The sequence below is a fragment of the Gavialis gangeticus genome, unplaced genomic scaffold, assembly GCF_001723915.1.
Source record: "Gavialis gangeticus isolate Ggan-Ray unplaced genomic scaffold, GavGan_comp1, whole genome shotgun sequence".
Lineage (NCBI taxonomy): Eukaryota > Metazoa > Chordata > Crocodylia > Gavialidae > Gavialis > Gavialis gangeticus.
This window is the reverse complement of record NW_017729022.1, coordinates 151610895-151632701: the sequence shown is the minus strand read 5'-3', so window position 1 is coordinate 151632701 and position 21807 is coordinate 151610895. Positions and strand designations below refer to the sequence as shown.

General features: G+C 41.0%; 1 protein-coding gene across 2 annotated transcripts in view; it reads right to left on the bottom strand.

Annotated features, from left to right (window-relative positions):
• Positions 1-21807, bottom strand: part of SRBD1 (S1 RNA binding domain 1) — a 256830-nt gene that overhangs the window by 153084 nt on the left and 81939 nt on the right. For both annotated transcript variants that reach the window (XM_019516329.1, XM_019516331.1), the window contains 2 exons: positions 10889-10979; positions 9656-9763 (listed from right to left, as the gene is read on the bottom strand). In XM_019516329.1, coding sequence (XP_019371874.1) covers positions 9656-9763; positions 10889-10979 — 199 coding nt within the window. The remainder of the gene's footprint in view (positions 1-9655; positions 9764-10888; positions 10980-21807) is intronic.

The window sequence follows — 21807 nt, the reverse complement described above, 5'->3', positions numbered from 1 at the left end:
AGAAGTCGAAGTGCTTGCGGGTGGGGGGGGGGGGGGGGGGGGGAGGAAACCTCAAACAAATGAAAGACTTGAGAAGTTGATTCATACAGAGCAATTCTTTTTTACTTGTTTTGTATGCAGTGTAGCTAAACACAGTCATACTCTATAAAAAGGCACTTTTAGATTATGATACTTTTATTATAACAAATATATTAATACCATGTTTGGCACATTTAACACTCACACAAATAAAATTATATAATCCCAACTCATTAACACACATAACTCCTTTTTATATGAAGCATCACACTGTAACAGATCTTACAACTTCATGTTTTAGTCAGTGATGCACATTTAAAAATATATGCTGCAGTAGTAGTAGTAGTAGTAGTAGTAGTAGTATAAGGCAATCTTGCTCTCTCTCATTCTTGTCAAAACATATTATAAGGAAAGGATTTGGAGATCCAGCTGTTTAAGACAAGTTTTATATGTTTACCGTGACGGCAAAAATGCAATTTGGTCATATTTTTCAGCCAGAGCCTCAGGTTTAGGTATACATTCTTATATATGAATCTGACATCTTTACTGACAAATTGTGGAAAAAGCATAAAAATTCTCATGGGACCTGTTGTACATGACACATTTTTGTATTGTAAAACAACAATATGCCCATTTTTGGAGACAAAAAACTGAATGCTGGGCTGAGGCTAGCTGAAAATGTGATATATAATGTGTATAAGACAGACTTTTACTCAATTTATGCCGAATACCAAGAGAAAAGGAACTATGACCTGGTTGAGCACTTTAGGTACTGTTAGAATAAACAACAGCCAGATGGCCAGGTAAGGGCCACCCAAGTAGCACATCACTGTTTCAAACCAATAACACAAGGGCTCTGTGACAATATCACCTCTTTGTTTTTGTGTAGATCGTGCCTCCCAATTCAAATCCTCCTCATACTTCACTAACATTAAACCCAAGCTTTATCCCGAAGAGGCCCAATTCTTACAAGTAAGGTAAAATCCACCCTTCAAATATTTTTAGAAAGAAGAGCCAACAAATGAATCTGTCAACAATACTTTGAGAAGTCAGCAAACCTTTAGAAGTGGCGGGGACCTTAAACGGTTCTAGGTCCTGAGGTGAGCTACCACTTCCAGCCTGGCAACCACTCTCTTCTCCCCTTTCCCCTACCCCTCCAACTGCAGTGCTGCCACCATCATCACCTTCCCCCACCCCCCAATCCCCAGATGATGCCCTGGCTTTGTGGGCCAGATCCAGCCCAAAGGCCATAGGATGACCAGCTCTGCTCTAAAAAGACTCTAAATATCTAATTGACAAAATAATGTATTTTTAACAATAAACTGGAAGAATTTAAAATTCTGCCTCATCTCTTCTAACAGGAGTCCTTCATGTAAGCCCACCTTTACAAAATTCTGTGTAAAGACTATGGATAAAACACATTATATAATCTCCACTGGATGCACCTGTATTATGAACTAATAGCCTAAATCAGGAGAGGCAACCTTTTGCCACCATGGGCCATTGTTTGCAACTCGGCACCCCCACAGACTGCACCCCACACCTCCTGGCAATCAGCAGATACTGAAAAGGGAATTACTAGAAAAGGGCAGGTGCCAGGACTGGGGGGATGCCTCCCCTAATGCTGCAGAGAATAAACTGAGCACAGCAGGCAACAGGGTCCTGGAGACACCTCCTCTGCTGTTGTGCCTGGAGGATGTTGTCAATTCACTGAGCTGCCACAGGTTGGACCCAATGTATTTCTGGGCCAGATCTAACTAGCGGGCCATAGGTTGCCAACCCCTGGTCTAAAATCACTTCTCTGTAAATGACAAGTTTCTGACAAATAATGACAGACACCCAAAGGAGTTAATTTTGTTTTGTTTTTTATAAAACCAATTCTCTTCCACTGTAAGGTTTAGAATGTCTAGTTTCAGCCTATACACATTTCTATTACCAAGGACAGAAAACTAGGTGGAAAAATCTTAGCAAAATAAACTATTGTAATACGGTGCAAAATGAAATACAGGATCAATTTAAAGATGATTATCCACAGATTAAATACATTTCTATGCACAGAATAAAGTTACTTATCCTGGATAGAGAAGGGCTTCCCCGTAATTCTCCCTTAATGCATTTGTTAACTGGTTCTTCACACTTCTGAGACTCATTCTCTGAGCTTTGACTAGTAAGCTCAACTCATCATTTCAGCCATTCTTTTATGCCAACCTGTAAAGTAGCGTTTGCATCTTCACTACATTGGATAGGCTATCAAGTGGAAATCTATGCAGCCCTCTGCCTGACTTCACACTAACACAGCTAACTACCTCTCTCTACCACTAAGAAGCCTTCTTGACTTGCTATTTTTTCCTTTACTTTTGTAAATATGTTCTTTTATTCTTCCCCACATTTGACTTCTGTCTCTAAACAGATATGCATAAGGGCCCTAATCATCTTGATAGCTAAATATTTTCCCTCCTCCTGTGGTTATATACATTACATAAGCTTTAATTATCTGCCTTCATATAATAGCAAACGTTTCCTGAATATATCCATAGTATTTCCTACAAACTGTTGTTCTATAAAAAAATTACACAAATATTTTTGCAACTAGAAAGCAAGACTTTTGGGTGGGCACTCCCTCTTCCCCCTCCCTACATTTTCAGAAAGTAACTTTTTGAAAACGGAGATCTGCTTCTGCAAAAGATTTAACCAAATGTTTGTTCACTAATTTTTGAGACAGGCTGCAAAATCAATATCCTTCTATTGTACAATGTATGAACGTATTGTTGAATGTTCAGTATAAGTTTATCTTAAAATGTTTCCAATTTTTGTCTAAAACTCAAAATGTTCTTGTGTGTTTATAAAATCATTATGAAACTGCATGAAATTTATTCATGATAGAATACCAGCACAATATCAAAAACACTTATAATTGTTAGCAAGATTATTTTTTACCTATGTAAAGGAGAAAGAGAGGGAATTATGTGAAAAATATGTTTTATGATTCCCTTACTCTCTGTTCTGGATCTGAGTCTGACAGCTTTCTCTTGGTGATCTGGAAAAACTGGAGGCTACTAGGGAAGTAAATATCATTAAAAAAATTATCCATTTAACCTCTTCCAATTATAGTGGTTAAATGGTTAACCAATAGCTTACACCTAGTTTAGTAACCTCCTGCAGGAATGGCCCTGGTCTCAGCCCCTTATATATTCACCATGCTTCCAGCACTATGTGGGCCCCAGGCCACTGGTGGGTGCGGCTGAGCCACTATGGGATGCTGCCCAGCTACTGCAGCTTCCCCTTGCCCCCATGAGTAAGGGCTAGGGCTTGGGCTGTGGACAGAGCCTGAACTACAGACCTCTCCTGTGCCAAGATCCTGCTGTCACAGGGAGGAAGGGAGGGAAATGCCAGGCCCCACACAGGGGTCAGGTGAGACTTCCCACCACAGCAGCAAGACTCCTGGCTGCACAGTGGGTCTGCCCAGCTCCCCAGCAGTGGCAGGGTGATGTGCTGCCTGCACAGTCTGGGTTTGGTTCACCTTCAATACTCATCTGTACGGATACCCCACATGAAGCTCAAAAATTTTCACTTATAGGGCAGTTTCAAATAAAAACAGAGGTGAAAGTTTTGCATTTTTTTTAAAGAAAGAATTCTGATATAGCTGCTGTTGTCTGCATAGGTGACACAGAACTTCTAACAGGATCAGGATACTATATATGACATGATCCTTCCTGGGAAGTGCTGCATGTTATCAGGTCTGTTTCATTTGTTCCCAGAGATCACAGTGGGAACAATCCATTAGAGCAAAGGATGAAAGACATGGTTTGGATGGAGAACTAGTAACAACTTTATTACTATTTACATAGATTAAACATTTCCACATATGTATTTTAAGCTGGTCAATGTTCACTATATTATTCTTTTGTTTAGCCTTAACTTGAACATGCAAAAGGAATCTAAACAGCTAACAGTTAAACAACAGTTTTCAATTCAGTTGCTTACTACTTTTTGTGTTGTCTTTATGGCACATTAAATCCTTTTGCAAGAGCTCTGTGAACTATTTTCTGTTTCCTCTATCAGACATCTAATGACTAAGATGTGTGGGTGCACACGTCTTCAATGTTATACTGTCTCACTGACCAAACTAACAATTCAAAGTACAATTTTAAAAAAAGTGAATTTTTTCATATTCTCCACCCCCATTTTTTGTGCCCGCAACAGAATTAAAACAACTGCTTTAGTGCAGCAAGCAATAGCTTGCAAGAGGATGCAAACCAGCTGAAACATTTGACAGACAGTGTTAAATACCAAGGGATTCATATCAACCATTTTACTTTAAAAGGTACTTTGATGTTGGCTATCTTTCATGTACCTCTTTCATGGCACATTAGTAAAGAAAAGTGAGCTGAGGTAAATCAAGTCCCAGGGTCACATCTAGAGTTACAGCACTGTGGGTACCTGATGAAATACGGATTAATGCTGCATGAGTAGTGAATAAATAAAACTACTTCTGTTAACCACTCAAACAAGTTTTACAAGTAGTTTTGAACTTTATTCTGAAACTAAACCTCAGACATCTTAATCCCCCCACATTGCCTTGAAACCTAATTATCATAATGTGAACCCGAATGTCAGGCTTCCTTCAGACTGCGAGTGCTATGAAGCAGAAAAGTAATGAGAATTAAGCTGGTGTAACATTAGAAATGTAGGGGCACAGAGAACTTGAAAGTGGCATTTGTTAAAGTCAAGAGAGCATAGCATGGATTATTTAGCAACATAAAACATACATTAAAATCAAAAGGGATATTTATTTTTTATACAGACACCTATAAAAATACCAGTGAACTTAAATGCCTGTAGAACAAGTATTTCCCAATCAATTTTAGATCAGCAAAATCCTACTTCAAAAGTTATGAAACACTTATTTTACCTTAGCAGAAAATTCCTAAGCAATCTAGAGCAATAACTAAACCATTAAAAGCAAAGGAATAGAAAATGTTACAAATAAGAACCTTACAGAATTGTACATAATTTTACCTGGCTGGCTACAGTATAGAAGTACGTGAACTTAAATGCTAGTAGATCATCAATTAGATCAACACTTCAAATGTTTCAAGAACTAGAAATAGTTTTGCTGAAGGTGACTGAGAAGGACCAGCTGTTTAAAGTCAAGCATAATAGAACCAATATGAATGACAACAAGCCAAATAGATAATAAGCAGAAAGTACCTTGGGGTACACTGGTTACATTCATAATTCATTGATGACATTTGAACTATCAGTAATCTAAAATACATACGAAAAGCTATGAGCTGAAATAATGTATACTAAGTGCATATCAATAGAACAAGTATAAAATAATTAGTTTCATCTGCAGGTATACTAGTACGGCAATCAAAAAACCAGTTAAGCAGAAAGAAAAAATGTGATATGTTTTTTTTAAATGGTATTTGGACTGCTCTACTCCAGCAGAGCCCACCTGTCACTCAAACAGTTTTCACTCCATTGAAAGCCAGCACTGACAGCAGGCCAAAGAAAACCAGTTCCGATGCTCTAAATAAGGAAAAAGCTCCTTACATTTCTCAAGGATTTTTAATTTAATCTAAAAAGGCCTATGAAATCCTGAAGTTCATCAGCTGTCATGTTAATGTAGAACATACTGTTGTTTCATTTACATTTTGGGTTCTGCTAAAGCAAATACACTTGTCTAAACAGAACATCTGTTTTGGTTATAATACATTGTATCTTTGGCAAGAACTTGCAATAAAACCAACAAAAATAATCAAGAATATTTATTGGACCTTGTAACAAAAACTGATTTGTAACAAAAAGCTAAAGACCAGATATGACTGTCTCTGGGCACTACTCCAGTCCTAATCTAAGTCAATAAATATAGATCTACAAGAGAAACTACATTTAAAAAAAAGTCCTAAAGTTATTTAGGTTGGACTTGGGTATATGAAAGTGTACTGGTTGTATGAGTAGTGAAAAATATTTGTTTTAAATAATAAACTGTCAAAAATCAATCCAGACAGTTTTTTAAACCACAAAAAATTATGTATTCAGCATGCCCGACTTCCTACTGGAGTCTTCCCTGATTTGATTTCCCCTTTGCAAAACTTCGGTATTACTGTGGAACTATGTACACTATATAACCACCACCCCTGAAGACGTGCTATTTTACCAGCTCATATTTTATTTCTATTTACTACTTGTAGAAAGCCTTAATATAAAGCTGATCAAATACAAATATTTTGTCAACATGACTTTAGGGACACAATAATAACTTATCTCCTCAAAGAAATATCATTTCAAATGCAAATAAATCAACTTTTAAAAATGCCAAGTCAGGTAATTGTATTCTTGCCACTGAACTAAAATCATGGGAAGATAAATTCTTCCTCTCTGAAGTAATTTTTAATTCTAATGGACTTCAGTGGCATCAGAAACTTACCCAAGGCATCCTCTCTCCTCATGCAATTCTAAAATTACTATTTAGGGCTTTAGAAATGGTCTTAAGTATATAATCTATGCAAAAACTCACAGTTGTAGAGGACAGGCAACATCCAGTTGCATGCACGTACTGTACTTTTTCTAGATTTCATTGTCTGAAAGTGTATTATGCCAGTTTCGCACAATGGTAAAAAGAAAGCAAATGAATGGGAGGACTAGCTAAAAACAAACACTCCTCCAATCCACTTCTTTGCTCTCCAACTCTACTTCTATCAGTATTTTTTAGAAATACAGAGACTGGCAATCTTTACTTTGAAAGGAAGCCAAATCCTGCACTTCCATCATATCAGCTTCCTATCACCTCATCAGCTGAGATGCTCTGTCAATATTTTAGTAACTAAGATAATGATTTGGGAGCTTTAAAGCATCTGTAAAGGAATCAAACATTCTTTACAGGGCCAAAAAAAATCCTGGCCTCTTAAAAATGACTGTAGATTCCAATGCAGCTAAGAATCCTTTGAAGTGGGAACACTGAACTGAACAGGACTCTATATGCCAGAGTACTCGTGTTGGTGCAGCAGAAAGTGAATGGTGGAAAAATGGCATTGTAGTGGGTGTGAATTTGCCCTACTTCACGTTCTAGGCTACAATTTCAACAATGATTTCACAAAACTGGTTTGTAAGCCAAGCTAGTTAAAGCTATGCAAAATGCATGATACAGACATACGCCTTGGATTAAGAGTGTATTTTTTTCAATTTTACTTAAAAGCTCTGTTACAGATGTAAGTCAAATTAACATAACATAAGGCACCCTCAATTTTACTTAATTAAAATTACTGTGATCAACCTATATGTAGAAAAGTCCTTTGCATTTTCACTGTCACAAGGAAGATTATTTGAGCAACCCTGACTATATTAATGAAATTGCTTTCTGTGGCAACGCAATAGCTACAACGCAGTATTTGTTCTTGAACCGTTTTTCAGATGACTGACAGTACTCATAATGATTCATGCTTTACTGTTTCCCCATCCTCTCTCTTTCCCCACCCGCAGCCCAAAGAGTGGACCAGTTACTTGAAAAATATTGTAGGCTTCACTGGCTAGTTTGGGTAAATCTATTTGAGGTTTTAAACTTGGCACTAGGCATTGACAGCAGCAAGTATGTTGAAATAATGTTCACCACAATTTGAATTAAAATTTCCAACCACTGCATCTTTTAAAATTGTGAAGTGGTGCCCCTTAGCATTCTATACAAGTTCCTTGAAGCAAAGACCACCTTCCTTGTTATGCATGTGCCAAGTATAACGGAGTCCTCAATCCCACTGAGGTCCTTCAAGGTCTACTATAATATATATTAATATTGATACTGCTAATTAATAGCATACTGATTATACTACATTTTATGTTACCTTAGCAATAAAATGTTATAGTTTTTCTAGTTTTACCACAATGTTTGTTAATAAAGAAAAAAAATCTTTTTTAATCCTACCACAGTTCTTGAAACCTGAGAAAAATCTGACTCCATAATATGATCATTAGAAAAACCTAACAGTTTAGTTGTTTGCATTACTTTATTAAACATGGACTTACAACCTCCTATATCATAAGCACTTTTCATCAGTTTCCAAAATGTTTATTTGAAAAAATTTTGGAGCTCCACAAAACTGAACTCCAAAACTGGAAATGGCTAAACATTTTGCTTATGATCTCTACATTCTTATGCTACTAATAATAAAAAGTAGCAAACATAAAGAAACATGGTATGAAAACTGCCCAAAATCCAGCCATGAAGTAAAATGTTTCTTGCTGCATGAATCTGAACAACAGAGATATTTACATTCTATAGCATAAAATACTTAAAAAAAAATCCTAAATATGACAAATGGCCATTGAAACAAACAGAAAATAAGGCACTTACATTACCATACATGACTTTCAAATTATATCTAAATGGATATTAAAAAATTAACAAATGTGACTGTTTGCCACACACAATATGTTCCTCCGTGTTAATCTAAGTGTACAAGCATACAAATCCGCTGTTTTGGGTCAGGATTCATAAAAAGGATGTTCAAGCTTTTGTAGCCTTGCTTGAGTTCTCTATTTGAAAACATGCATTAAAAAATTAAATAGGACCCCTACGAATCTTTTCAAAATAAAAACCAGGTTAAATTAGTAGTTTTTATACGACTTCTTACACTGGACTGGAAAAATAAACCAAAAGAGCAAATGGAATTAAACTTCATTTATTGAAGTAGTGTAGTGTAATTTCTTAAGAAAAATGCACATACTGAAAATTTCTGTCAGACATCTTTTCTATGTGGGGACTAAAGGAAATGCATGTGATGACAACAATTCAAAGAAAGGAAATGCCTTCTTAGAATATTGAGACATTCCTGCTAACAGATCCATCTTAATGTTTCAATGGAGGGACAAAAATAATTTTTTATTTTTTTTTTTTTTTTTTTTTTTTTCTAGCCCAGAAAATTTAATCCAAGATTTAAATCCACCCCAAAGGCTTTCTTAACATTAAATGATAGTGAACAGCTGCCCAAAAGGACTCATTTCTTCATTTCCTGGAAGAAAACCAAGAACTGTCCTCTGGTAAGACGATGACAGGCAGGGGACAGAGTTGCCATTCAGACTGGAACCTGAAGAGTTCTATGCTTGAATTCTGCAGTCTAGTTGCCAATAATTGAGTTTTTTTGCAGGAGTAATACTTTTGCTGTGCATTAACAACTTAATACCCAGAGGATCAGCAAGCATTCCATATCATAGATGAAATAAGAATTTAAATATGTATGGAAATGGCCCAAGTGATCAGCAGCTTATTGTAGTAAAACACTGCCTACAAAACTCCTTGAATTGAGTCTGGACAGCCTAGTTTCGCAGAACTCACTTTTGCTACACAGGCAGCACTTATCCCAAGGAGAGGAAGTTCCTTCAGTGGTGCTCTAGGGAACCTATCAAACTGATCTAGGAGTATTTTCTTGCTTGTTTGTTCTTTTTAATGTTCTCCCAAAGGAGTCAAAGCCATTTCTCTATGACCAGAAAGCAGGTCCGCCTGACACAATAAAGGGAAAAGATGGGGGTAAGAGAAGGAGGCTGAAGAGCAACCTCAAAAATACATTTAAAAGCACCTACTGAACTTAAAATTTGCAGAGAATATAAACAAAATGTAAATCAAATGATGTAGTCTTACCAATAAACAACATCCAGTGGTGCAAAATATTTTTTCATAATTAAGTCAGCAAAATAAGCTTCTGTTTCTCTGCAAGCAGTCCCATTGCCAATCACAACAGTGCTGCAGCTTTAAAAGGGGAAAAAGAACAAACATTTAATTCTTCTATGCTGTTAGATGTATACAGTAATGATGATAAATGCTTTGTGTAATAATAAAGGCCTGTACTCAACAAGAATGTGTTCCTACAAAATTTTGTAACCCTGAAGACATTAGCATCTCAGCATGAACCAAACTAATTAGCCAAGAGTTACACCACAAGGGCATCTTACAGTAAAGTAGTCAATATATCTATCTTAAAGTAGTCAATACATGCCATTGTAGAACCCAAACCTCTTCATAGCTGGTACCACAATAAAGGAATTTTGTAAATAGCAGTATATCAGGAAAACTTACAGGATTCAAGAAGCATGTGTGTTGGAGATTGGGAAGAGGTCTGATTGTTTGAAGGTTGATTTGACTGCATGGGAGTGTCAGTGCAAGAGGGAGGGGGCATAATTTGCATGTCCATATTAAAAGAAGCAAAGAATGATCCTCACTATAGGAAACTCAAGAACTGTCACTCAGTATTTTTCTTAGTACCTTTAGATAATTTAGCACAATCAGCCTACTGTAAGGACAGAAAACTTGTCTGCCAAACAGTTCCTATTCAATCAAATAGCAATCGCCATGATGAAAAAGATACTCAGCTACTCAAGCCTCAATGGTGTTCCTCTTCCACTGAGCAGCAGCATGTAGTTGAGCAGAGACCTATGCACTAAGACTGCCATTTGTGAGGTGCATTTCCTCTCAAAGCCAACTGTAGCTTTTTGGGATAAGTCCATCTAATCATAAGTACTTGAAGTAGTGATCTTTATTGCTAAATGATTAGATACTTCCTTTGAAGACACACTATTGCAGTGTTTTTCATGAAAATTCATACTTCCTAGAAATGGAAAAGCTTGGCACAGCTTTGCAAAGACAGCTGCATAGCACTTGACTTATGAACCATGAACATTCATTGCTTCATTTCAGAAGCATCTAATACAGATAGTTTATAAACAAAAGCATAAATTGAACTAAATTCTGCCCTCAGTCACAAAAAACAGCAGTAATTCCACTAAGGTCTCTGGGAATCTTGTTTGAACTTTCAAGGCCCAATTCTGACCCGATGTCAGTATCAGTTTCTACTATTTTCCTCTTTCCTTATCATACCTGTATTGAAGAAGAAGTCTTCTTATCTTCTCAGCTTCACGGAATCCTTGTCCAGAATGTAAGTAGACAACATCAGTATGGAGTATCTGACCTAGAATAATGAAAGGCAAAGCAATTCAACTATAAATGGTATTTCCTCCTAGACTACCAAAGCCACATGCTGATTCATAAAGAAACATTTTAATAAATAACTTTCAATTTCCTATAGACTCTAGGGCTGATTCAAACAGCAAAAGAGCTGGGTTGGCTGCCATAGTAAACAGCATGCCATAGCATGTCAATAGATATAATATAACATTTCAGCATCAATCAGCATAATTGTTCATAATGAGCAAATACAGTATACTTCATAATTACAAAAAGGGTCCCTTAAAATAGGAAAGGTATACTGCCATAATTTGAACACCTTAAAATCTGGTTAGAAGAAGGTGGGATCTAGCTATCTAAGCACAGACCTGCAACCTAGGACCTCCTGGATTTGAATTCCAACTGTAACTGTGACTCTTTCTATTGTTTTTTGTGAGTAACTAAGTTTCCCTCAATATGGAGATAACACAAATGAGCAGATTAACCAGAGACACTTGCATTTGTGAACGTGGACACCACACCATTGGTTTCAACTGCAGAGCTCAGTTTGCTTCTAATGCACACATTCAGTGGCAACACTTAACTTTCTAACCTGTTCTTCCACAAAAATCAGAGAGCTAATAAAGCACTGATCACAGTGACTTATTCTTCAGAGTTCAGCAAAAGACTAAGAATTTTAGAAGATGTCCCAATCTTTGGTGAGTTAACTATGGATATGGAAGGAGATTTATTGCTAGAAAACTAGACCAGAACTTGAGACAGGTTCAATCTCAGGTATAGGCAAAACACCCTGTGTGACACTGATTTCCATGGGAGTTACATAACCTTAAAAAATGTTGACCTTACAGATTCCTATCTGTAAAATGATGCAAATGCTTCTGTACTTCACCAGAGTGGTGGGAGGTTAAAACCACTAATAAATACCTGAGCTAATGCTTTGGTGGATCCAGGGTCCTTTACCAATCCATGATCTTTAGAATCTTTTGACCTCTCATCAAGGTCGTGTTAGAGCATAACATTAAAAAGTGGTATACGTACTTATTTCTGCAACAGAATTTCCATCCTTAAAAAAAGCGATGTATCCACAATGTAAATATTTAAGGATATAATCAAAGGGGTGTGTTTTTTCTTGGAGCAGAGGGGAAGTTGTGTGCGTTTTGTATCTTTTAGGGGTTTTTTTAAAATCAGAAACTATTGACGATTTTTTGCCTATTTAATGAAAAGTTAAGTAACACAATCAGCGTCACACTGACCAAATATATCCTTTTAAGGCAGAAATTTTGTAAATACGGTTATATTTTTATAATTAAGGAGTCACTATGCTTCCACTATCAGAATAAATCAGGGGTGACCAATATATAGCCCGTGTGCCATACCTGGCCTATAGAGCCATGTCATCTGGCCTGCAGGGCTCCCTTAGGTGACGGACAATTAATGCTGCTGCCAAATTTCCAAACCAATGAAGAAGCCTACGGACCAGACCCAAGCACTGGATTGGGCCCATGGGGCCAGATGAATTGTGTGCAACTGGACTAAATTATTCCTATCTCTCTAGAACAGGGGTAGGCAACCACAGTACATGTGCCAAACTGTGGCATGCAAAAGCATATTGTTTGGCATGCGAGCCTCGGACGGATGGACGGAAAGGGACTGGGATGGCACTACCACAAGGATTGGGCCCATTGCAGCTCCCTCGCTGTCCACCCCTGGCATGACAACATCTTACAAGTCAAGGCTGTGGGTGTTTTTGGTATTCTGCCCAACCCCTGCTCTAGATGATATACAGAAAAACAGCCATCCCATTTACGAATTTTTTTAAGTTGGTTATATTATGCTGCACTAGGTATGGCAAACTTTTTTGAATAAGCAGTATGTGAAAATCTAATTCCAGCACTTTGTGCTGTAGAAGTCAGATGAAAATAAAGAGAACATTTCACAGCTGGACAGGGTACAATAGAAAACAAAGATTCAAGACCAGGGGTAGGCAAAATGCGGCCTGTGGGCCAGATGCAGCCCGCCAAACTATTCTATCTGGCCCAGGGGGTCCCTAAAAAATTTAGAAAATTAATATTAATCTGCCTTACACTGCCTGTCATGCAGCCCTCGATGGCTTGCCAAAACTCAGTAAGCAGGCCTCCACCCAAAATAGTTGTCTGCCCCTGTTCAAGATGCTTTAACTCAGCAGTGAGGGCATTTACCTGGTGAGGGAGAACCCAGAATTCTGGCCTCTGTTGCCAAAACCCTTTATGTATTTTAATCAATGATTCTTTAATGACAAATGCATAAATAAGCAGCCCTGTGCACATTGATCATAATCCACAACTCCTAGAAGAGTGGCCACATAGCCAGGCTACAAAGAGATTCTCTCTCTTGCAAGCTTTCTATCCAGCCCCATGAATCTTGCACTCTTTTATGCACAGTGGCTCAGACTGAACAAGGCAAGTGAAGAGTAGCCCCCTCCACTCAGCGTATTTACAGCCTGGTAATTAATGGACTTTCCTGAAAAATGGAAGATAGGGGTTTTGGGTTTTTTGAAAAAATATATGTACACACACACTCTGCTAAGTGGCCCCTGTGGTTCACTTGGCTGATCAAAGCACACTTTGACAGTTAAACCATTAAAACCCATTACGCAGTTTGCACCGCATATCCATGCGCCCATACCCACACCCGTACCCCACCCACTGCCCTCCTATATATATATATAAGGTCTGTCATTTCTTTCCCGTCATCCTCTTCTGTTTTCCTGTAGTACCAGGGCATTTAGGCTCCAGACCCAACCCCATCACATTTCTACTCATGGGGATCCTTATAGTCTCAGTGAATGTAAGAAGCTGCTTAAGAAGGAGAAATGGGACACCACTGAAATGGGCTGGGGCAGCTGTGGGCAGACATCCTTTGTCTTCAGGAATGAGCCCTGCCCAGTTCTAGAAACTATGTTGATTTCAAGAAGAGGTGGCAACATGGCCCTTCTTCTGGTCAGGAGCCAGTGATGACCAGACAGCAGAGGTCACAGTACTCCTGAAGGGAGACAAAGCGCAGCCACTGCAGCACTGAGAAATCATTGCAGGCAGGTTGCTGCAGGTCACCCTGGCAACAGAAGAAAGGACATTCAAGCTTTTAAATGCATACATACCAGCAAATAGGGCAGCAAAACATGCCTTCCTCAAGAACAAGAAGGTAGTGACTGGCCAGTGATGATCGCAGGGGACATGAACTGAATCCTCAACGTGGGTGACAGAATAAGCAGAGGCCAAATGAAAGTGCTGGACAGATCCTCCAGGCAGCAGCTCATCTGCGAATATAGCCTGGTGGATGCAGGCAAAGAGGCCATGGGTCCTGGGGGAAAGTTCATTCAGGTAGACCCCCTGGGGCAGTCAAAAATCACACAGACTTCATCTTCTTCCCAAAAGGGTGGAAGGTAGCCAAAATCAAATCCATGCTGGTCTGCTTCTCAGACCCTTACCTCCTAACAGTAAAAGCAGAAGTGAGAAAGCAGCCCAAGCGAAGCAAGGACACGTGGAAACTGAACATGACCCTTCTGGAAGACAAGAAAATACAGAGGGAGGTTCGGGCAGCACTACATAGGATGGAAAAACCTCCAACCCAGATACCAGAACTACACAGAGTGGTGAAACACAATGAAGGACTTTTTCCAGAAGGCTGGAAGGAGACAAGTCTGGTTCCAGAGAAGGCGACAAGAACACCTCACCCACAGCTGAACAAGCAAGCAGCTTAGGGTTGGGATGTGAGGCCCCCAGATTGGGGCATGGTAAAGGGAACAGGCCAGGAAGATGATCTTCCTAGCCCAGGCCCCCTGGGTGGAAGAGGGGGAAGAGTGGTCTGCTTATTTTAGCAAGATAAAGGAAACCAAGAAAAAACCAATGACCAGCCTGGTAGATGGAGCGGGGGTAGAGCACCGGTCGAACGATGGGATGCTGGGGAAAGCAGCAGCATTCTACCAGCAGCTCTACATGGCACAACTGGAGAACCCTGGAGCAATGCAGGACTGCCTGCAAAGGCTCACGAGTCCTTAGGGAGGACAAAGGACAGAGGCTAGCGGAGGCGTTGACGCTGCAGGAGATCAACACAATGCTCTGCAGCTTCCAGAACAGTAAGACACCTGGGGCAGACAGTTTGTCCACAAAATTGTATGTTGCTTTCTGGGACCAGGTGGCCCCGGACCTGCTGGAGGTCTATAGGGCGCACCTACGGGTGGGCCACCTGGGAGCGGGGATGGAGGAAGACCTCATAAACCTTCTTTACAAGTAGGGGAAGAGGTGGGACTTGAGAAACTGGCATTCAATTATACTCCTGAACTTTGATTACAAAGTAACGGCCAATGTCTTGGCTGAATTTTTTACATCTGTTATAAGTGCAGTGATTCATGAGGACCAGCTGTGCGCAGTGCCAGAGCAATAGATCCACGATGCCCTGATGCAGCTGCGAGATTCACTACAGTACCAGCGGGAGAAGAGACAGAACGACGCCATGCTGAACCTTGACTTGGAGAAGGCCTATGACTAGGGATGCACTGATAGAGATTTTGGGGGCTGATTCTGACAGAGCAGTGGCTCATCCTGGGGACATGTGGGGGGGCAATTCCCAATGCTGCGCATCCCGGGAGGGCACGGGGAGGGTGCCCCTGAGTCTGTGCAGGGCGGGGCCAAGGAGGGTGCAGCTGTGGGCTGAGGCTTCACCGGGCTCTTCCCAGTATGTGGAGGCTGCACTTAGGGTGGGCATCAGTGGCACTGGGAGGGGGCTACAGAGGGAGGGGCTGCAGCCACCCCAAACTTTGCTGTAGGCCCCCCCCCATAGCTGCCTGCCAGAGCTACTGCTGGCTGCCCCGACCACAGCCCTGAGTGCAGCCCCCATGCACCAGGAAGGGCCTGGTGCAGCCCCAACCGCAGCCTCAACTGCAGCCCCCACTGCACAGATCCGGGGGCACCCCCCTGTGCCTCCCTAGGGTGCGCACAACAGTGGAAGCTGCACCCCACCACGCCACCCGGACAAGCCATGGCTCCATCCTGTGCCTGCCCCACCCTGGCTGGGCAGCGCCTGCCCCAGCCCCTGCACCACTCCCTGCCTCACTGAGGGGGTTGTTGATCTGATCCCCCATACCTCTTCCCTCCCCTTCTACCACAACAGACTTACCAGCTGCACACAGCTATCCAAGTGGTCAGACTGTGCTCCTCACTGCCTGCCTGCTGTGCTGCAGCTGCACTCACACAAAGGCATTTATCAGCCAAATTATCAGCTATATCAGGCTGATTTCCAATATAATCAATTTTTTTTATATCAGTGCTGATCCAATATCAGACCAATGTATCGATGCACTTCTACCTACAAATGGGTATCCCATCACTTCCTACTGAAGACACAGAAATGAGGGGAACCCTTGCAACCTTTGTCACCTGGATAAAGGCACTGTACACCAACATGAGCAGCAGGGTTATAGCAAATGGGTTCCTGACAGCCCCGATTACAGTAGAATCGGGCATCAGGCAAGGCTGCCCACTCTCCCCAACCCTGTTTAATTGTGCAATGGAACCACTAGCACAACAAGTCAGGCAGGACCCTGGGATCAGCCATGTAAAGATCCATGGGAGGAATGTGGAAGAGACAAAAGTCCTTGCATACATGGATGATCTGAACATCATATGCAAGGATAAAGGGTCAGTGGAAAGAGCACTACAACACACCCAGGTATATGGAGCAGCAGCAGAGGCTAAGCTCAACATGAGAAAAAGCACTTGCCTAGTCCTGGGTAAGCTCGGGGACCTGTCACCCCTGGGAGTTTCTGTCCCTTGGAAGGGGGTAAAGATAGTCGGGGTGGAGTTTGACCCAGAGCTGACAGGGCAGAGGGCCTGGGAAAAGACAGAGACCAAAGCCAGACAGAGACTGGGGCTATGGCAATCATGTCAATGCCTGTCAATGAGGGGGGGTGTGGTGCTGAAGGTCATGCTCCTGCCAATGGTGCTACACACAGCCCTACTCTTCCCCCGACCTCAGAACAAGTCATTCGCAGAATCCAAAGAACCATGAATGTTTTCTTCTGGAACTCTGCATGGGAAAAAGTGGCAAGGACCAAGCTGTACAAAGTGAAATGGTCTGGAGGCACAGGAATGCCAGACATCCTTCTCTTCCTCTGGGCAAATACATGAGCCAGGTATGCAAACTGGCAATAGGGATGGAATTTAAAACAGCCAGCTTTTTTAAGTATTTTGTAGGGTAGCTGGTGTAACAGTGGCAGGTGCACACAATGACCAACAGGACCATGGTTTTCCCATGGTTTTTCAAGATCCTGAAGTGCTTTTGGAAGAAACAGAAGCTGCACAACACTACCCTAGCAACCCTGGTGAACCACCACAAGATACGGGAGGCAGTAAGGGCAAGAGATATTGCCCAGAGACTTACTACCTAGTGAGAGCTGCCAGGCTGTGTGGGAGTGAATGTTCCACAAGGACCTACAGAAGAAGCACAGAGATCTGAACTGGCAGGAAGCCCACCAAGCACTCCCCATGTAGGCATGAAGAAACCATGCAGGGCAGAGAGGTCCATCAAACTGCCTGAGGCAGACCTGCTGGTGGCAGACAGAAACAATCAACCACTTCTGGGAATGCTTATATGCCAGAGAAGTGTGGAAGAAAGTCTGTGTGCTCCTCCTGGTGGTGACAGGTTTCAGAAACCTGACCAAGGAAGTGGTTCTCTATGGGCACCTGACCAGACAGCAAGGGGCCCTGACAATTTGCTTCGACCAATTCATATCCTGCTTTAGGTATGCATTGTGGGAAGCCAAAAACTTGCTCATAAACAGACACTCGGACTCCACAGTCGAGGACTATATTAAAAAGGGAATAAGAAATGGAAGATAGGGTTTGAACACCAAACCATTTCCTGGGCAAGCACCTTAATATAAAAAGATGGACACAGATGACTGTGAAAGCTTGGCCAGACCTACACCTGAAATTTAAATGACTAACTTAAAATAATAGTGCACTTTGCACAAGAATGCAAGATCGTGACTGAGACAATGCAAAATAAAGCAATCCTAATTGATTTCATCTCCTGTGCTACTTGAAAATGTATTCAATGTTTTATTATGATAAACCTTTCATAAATAACTGCAATCCTTGCATGACTGTATCTTCCTTGTTGACACATCCTCCATCGATTAAGGCATATTTTCCAGAACAGGCATTCAATGTTTGAAGTTTTGCAAATATCTCCATAGACCATCACCGGTGCGGACTATTTTGGGTTCTGCCTATAGTTAAAACAACTACCCAAAAGTGTCTTGTGATCAGTGCCCCAAGGTATCCCGTTTAGTCAATCAAGACCCATCCTATTTGGTTGAAGTGTAACCTCCAGACTGATCAAAAGCTTACAAAAACAAGTTTCACAGCTAGACAACCCAAAATAGGATCTAAGAAGTTAGCAATTGTAATGTGATGGTCCCTCCCTACCTGCTTTGTTCTGACTTTAATCAGCCAGTTATATCAAGAAGGAATGCTTTAAAGCTATACAATTAAACAGCATAAGAATGAAACAGAGTTGCTGGCAAAAGTGTGCGCCCCAGGAGAGAGACAGAAATCACTGCAACACCGCACACAGCAGATCACTCCTAGTGAGGGATCCATGCCCAGGGAAGGCTGCAAAGACTAAAACCACTTCCTGCCTGCATTGGTAAGAGACACTCTTTGCAGCTAACATATACTAGGAGTTTTGTATATACTAGGACTTTTACCGAATACTGGGAAGGAAACTTTTTCTGTCATTTAGTTTTATAGCTCATTAAAGCCTTTCTGTCATTAATTGAACATGATGTTGTATCAATCCTTAATTGCACTAGGTTTGAATCCCACTTTTGACTGCACAGGCACCACCTATGTTTTTGAATGGAAGTGGGCATAAATGCTGAGCCTCATGGGGTGTTCTAGGTGCTCTTATCACAACAAGTGGCAACTCCTGGTATCACAAACTAGGTTGAAACATGTCAGGAAACTCAGGGTGGAAACAGACGTCACCTTCTGTGGCCTTTGTAAACCATAAAAATTCCATGGTGGCACATCTCTGTAACAGAGGAACACCAGGTAGGCACTCGCAGGGTTTGAGGGCCTGATCCTGGAGGGCAACCCCACAGGACAATAGGCGATGCGTTTCACCCCATGGAGCGTATCAGCTTTACTCTTTAGTGATTCTGAGGTGCCCAAGTACATAAAGTCACTTTTGAAAGCTTAAGTGACTTCATATGAAGCAAACCAAAAATGTTCCTTAGAATAAGAAGCAGGAAGACACCTGATCATAACAATTAGGGGTCGACTAGGTATGCAGCAAATAAAAGAAGCATTTGAACAAGTTTCATTAACGTGTAAGAGGATGTGCACAAGTCTCAATAAAACCATGGCAACATTGATCTCAAGTGACAAGAAGGTCTTAGGTCATGGCATAATATAGCCTTTCACCTCTGATTTATCAAAAGTAACTGAAATAGGAAACAATTGAAAATTAACAGTGGATGGCCATTCCTTAGTTTGTACAAAGTATAAAAATCCATCATGTATGTCCTATGTGCTTATGGTTCGATTTCTATAGGACAAATGACAAATAAATTACAGGCCTTTCTGAAGGTATGTTTACACTGAAAAAAAGATGGGGAGGAGGCATTTTTAACTCTGGTTAAAAAACTAGTGAAGAAAAGGTAACCTGAGTTTTATCACAGGTTAACAGCTCAAATTCAGAATTACAGAGATATCACAGATTAAATATGTCTCACTAAAATTTGCTGAAACCCATGAACCTTTCCTTTGTTACTATTAACAAACCGTATTTGGGTTGGGTTTTTTTTGCTGTATAGAAATATACTTGGAACAGAAACAAGGACAAAATGGGAAGAGAAAGGAAAAAAATCTTTGCACATCTCTACAGAGTTTTCTTCAGCCCAGATTATAAAAACATAAGAAGAAGTGCCATACTGGGTCAAATCAGTTCACCAAGGGCAAATCATGCCTGACCAACCTGACTGCCGTCTATGATGAGACGACTGGCGGTATGGATGCAGGGAGTGCAGTGGACACAATATACCTTGATTTTAGCAAGGCTTTTGATACAGTCTCCCACAACATTCTTGCAAAAAAGCTAACAAAGTATGGATTGTATGCATGAACCGTAAGATGAACAGAAAACTGGGTCAAAGTGTAGTAATCAACAGCTTGATGTCTAGTTGGCACCCGCTATCAAGTAGAGTGCCCCATGGGTCGGTCCTAAGGCCAGTTTCATTGAGTATCTTCATCAACAATTTAGAAGATGGGATGCGGCAAACCCACAACAAGTTTGCAGATAACACCAAGCTGGAGGGAGTGGTGGATACACTGGAGGGTAAGGCTACAATTTAGAAAGACCTAGACAAATTCGAGGACTGGACCAAAAGAAATCTCATACAGTTCAATATGGACAAGTACAAAGTCTTGCACTTTGGACAGAACAGTCCATACACCAGTATGGGCTGGGGACCAATTAACTAAGCGGCAGGTCTGTAGTAAAGGTCCTGCAGGTTACAGTGGACAATAAGATGAACAGGAGTCAACAGTGTGCCTCTGTTTCTAAGAAGGATAACAACATACTGGGCTGCATTAGTGTGAGTGTTGCCAGAAGATCAAGGGATGTGATTATTCCCCTCTATTCAGCACTGGCGAGGCCACATCTGGAGTACTGTTTTGGGCCCCCCCCCACTACAGAAAGGCTATGGACAAATTGGAGAGTCCAACATAGGACAACGAAAATGTTTAGGAGGCTGGGGCACATGACACCTATGAGGGAATTGGGCTTATTTAGTCTGGAGAAGAGAAGACTAAGGGGGGATAATAGAAAACAGAAGCCTTCAACTACCTGAAGGGTGGTTACAAAGAGGGTGGAGCTAGGCTGTTCTCAGTGGTGGCAGATAACAGAACAAGGATCAATGGTCTCAAATTGCTGCAAGGGAAGTTTAGGTTAGATATTAGGATTAACTTCAGATATTTTAGATATTAGGAAAAGCTTTCATTAGAAGGGTAGAAAAGCACTAGACCAGGCTACCCAAAGAGACTGCAGAAACTCTATTCTTGTAGGTTATTAAGACCCAGGCAGACAAAGCCTTGGTTGGGGTGATCTAGTTGGGGTGGTCCTGTTTTGAGCAGGGGGTTGGACTAGACCTCCTGAGGTCCCTTCCAACCCTAATTTTCTATGATTCTAATGGTCCATCTAGCTCAGTAGTCTGTCTCTGGCAGTAGCAGGAGTGGATATTTTAGAGGGAGAGCACTGAACCAGGTATATCTAAAATAATCTATCCCCTACTCATTACCCTTTCTGGTGTCCACCATCATTGCTTTAGAAATGCCAGAGGAAACATCTCCAACTGTTCTGCTCACTAGCTATTAATAGATGTAATCTACTAGTTTATTTAGTCCTTTTTGAACCTGACTGTGCTATCTGCCTCTACAACCTCATAAAAAAGTACTTTCTGCTGTTACTTGTAAAGCTGTTCCTTATTAATTTCAGTGGGTGCCCCCTAGTTTTAGTATTCTGGTGAATAACAGTTCCATGCTCACTTTGTCTACATTCTTCATGATTTTATAGACTTCTTATATTTCTCCGCAGCTTTCTCCTTTCCTAACTAGAGTCTTAGCCTTTTTAGTCTCTCCTGGGATGGCAACTACTACATATTCCAGATCATTTTAGTTACCCTTCTCTGCACCTTTTCCAATTTTACTACATTCTTTTTGAGATGTGGAGACCAGAACAGCACATAGTATTCAGGGTGTGGAGACACCATGGATTTGTAAAATGGCATAATG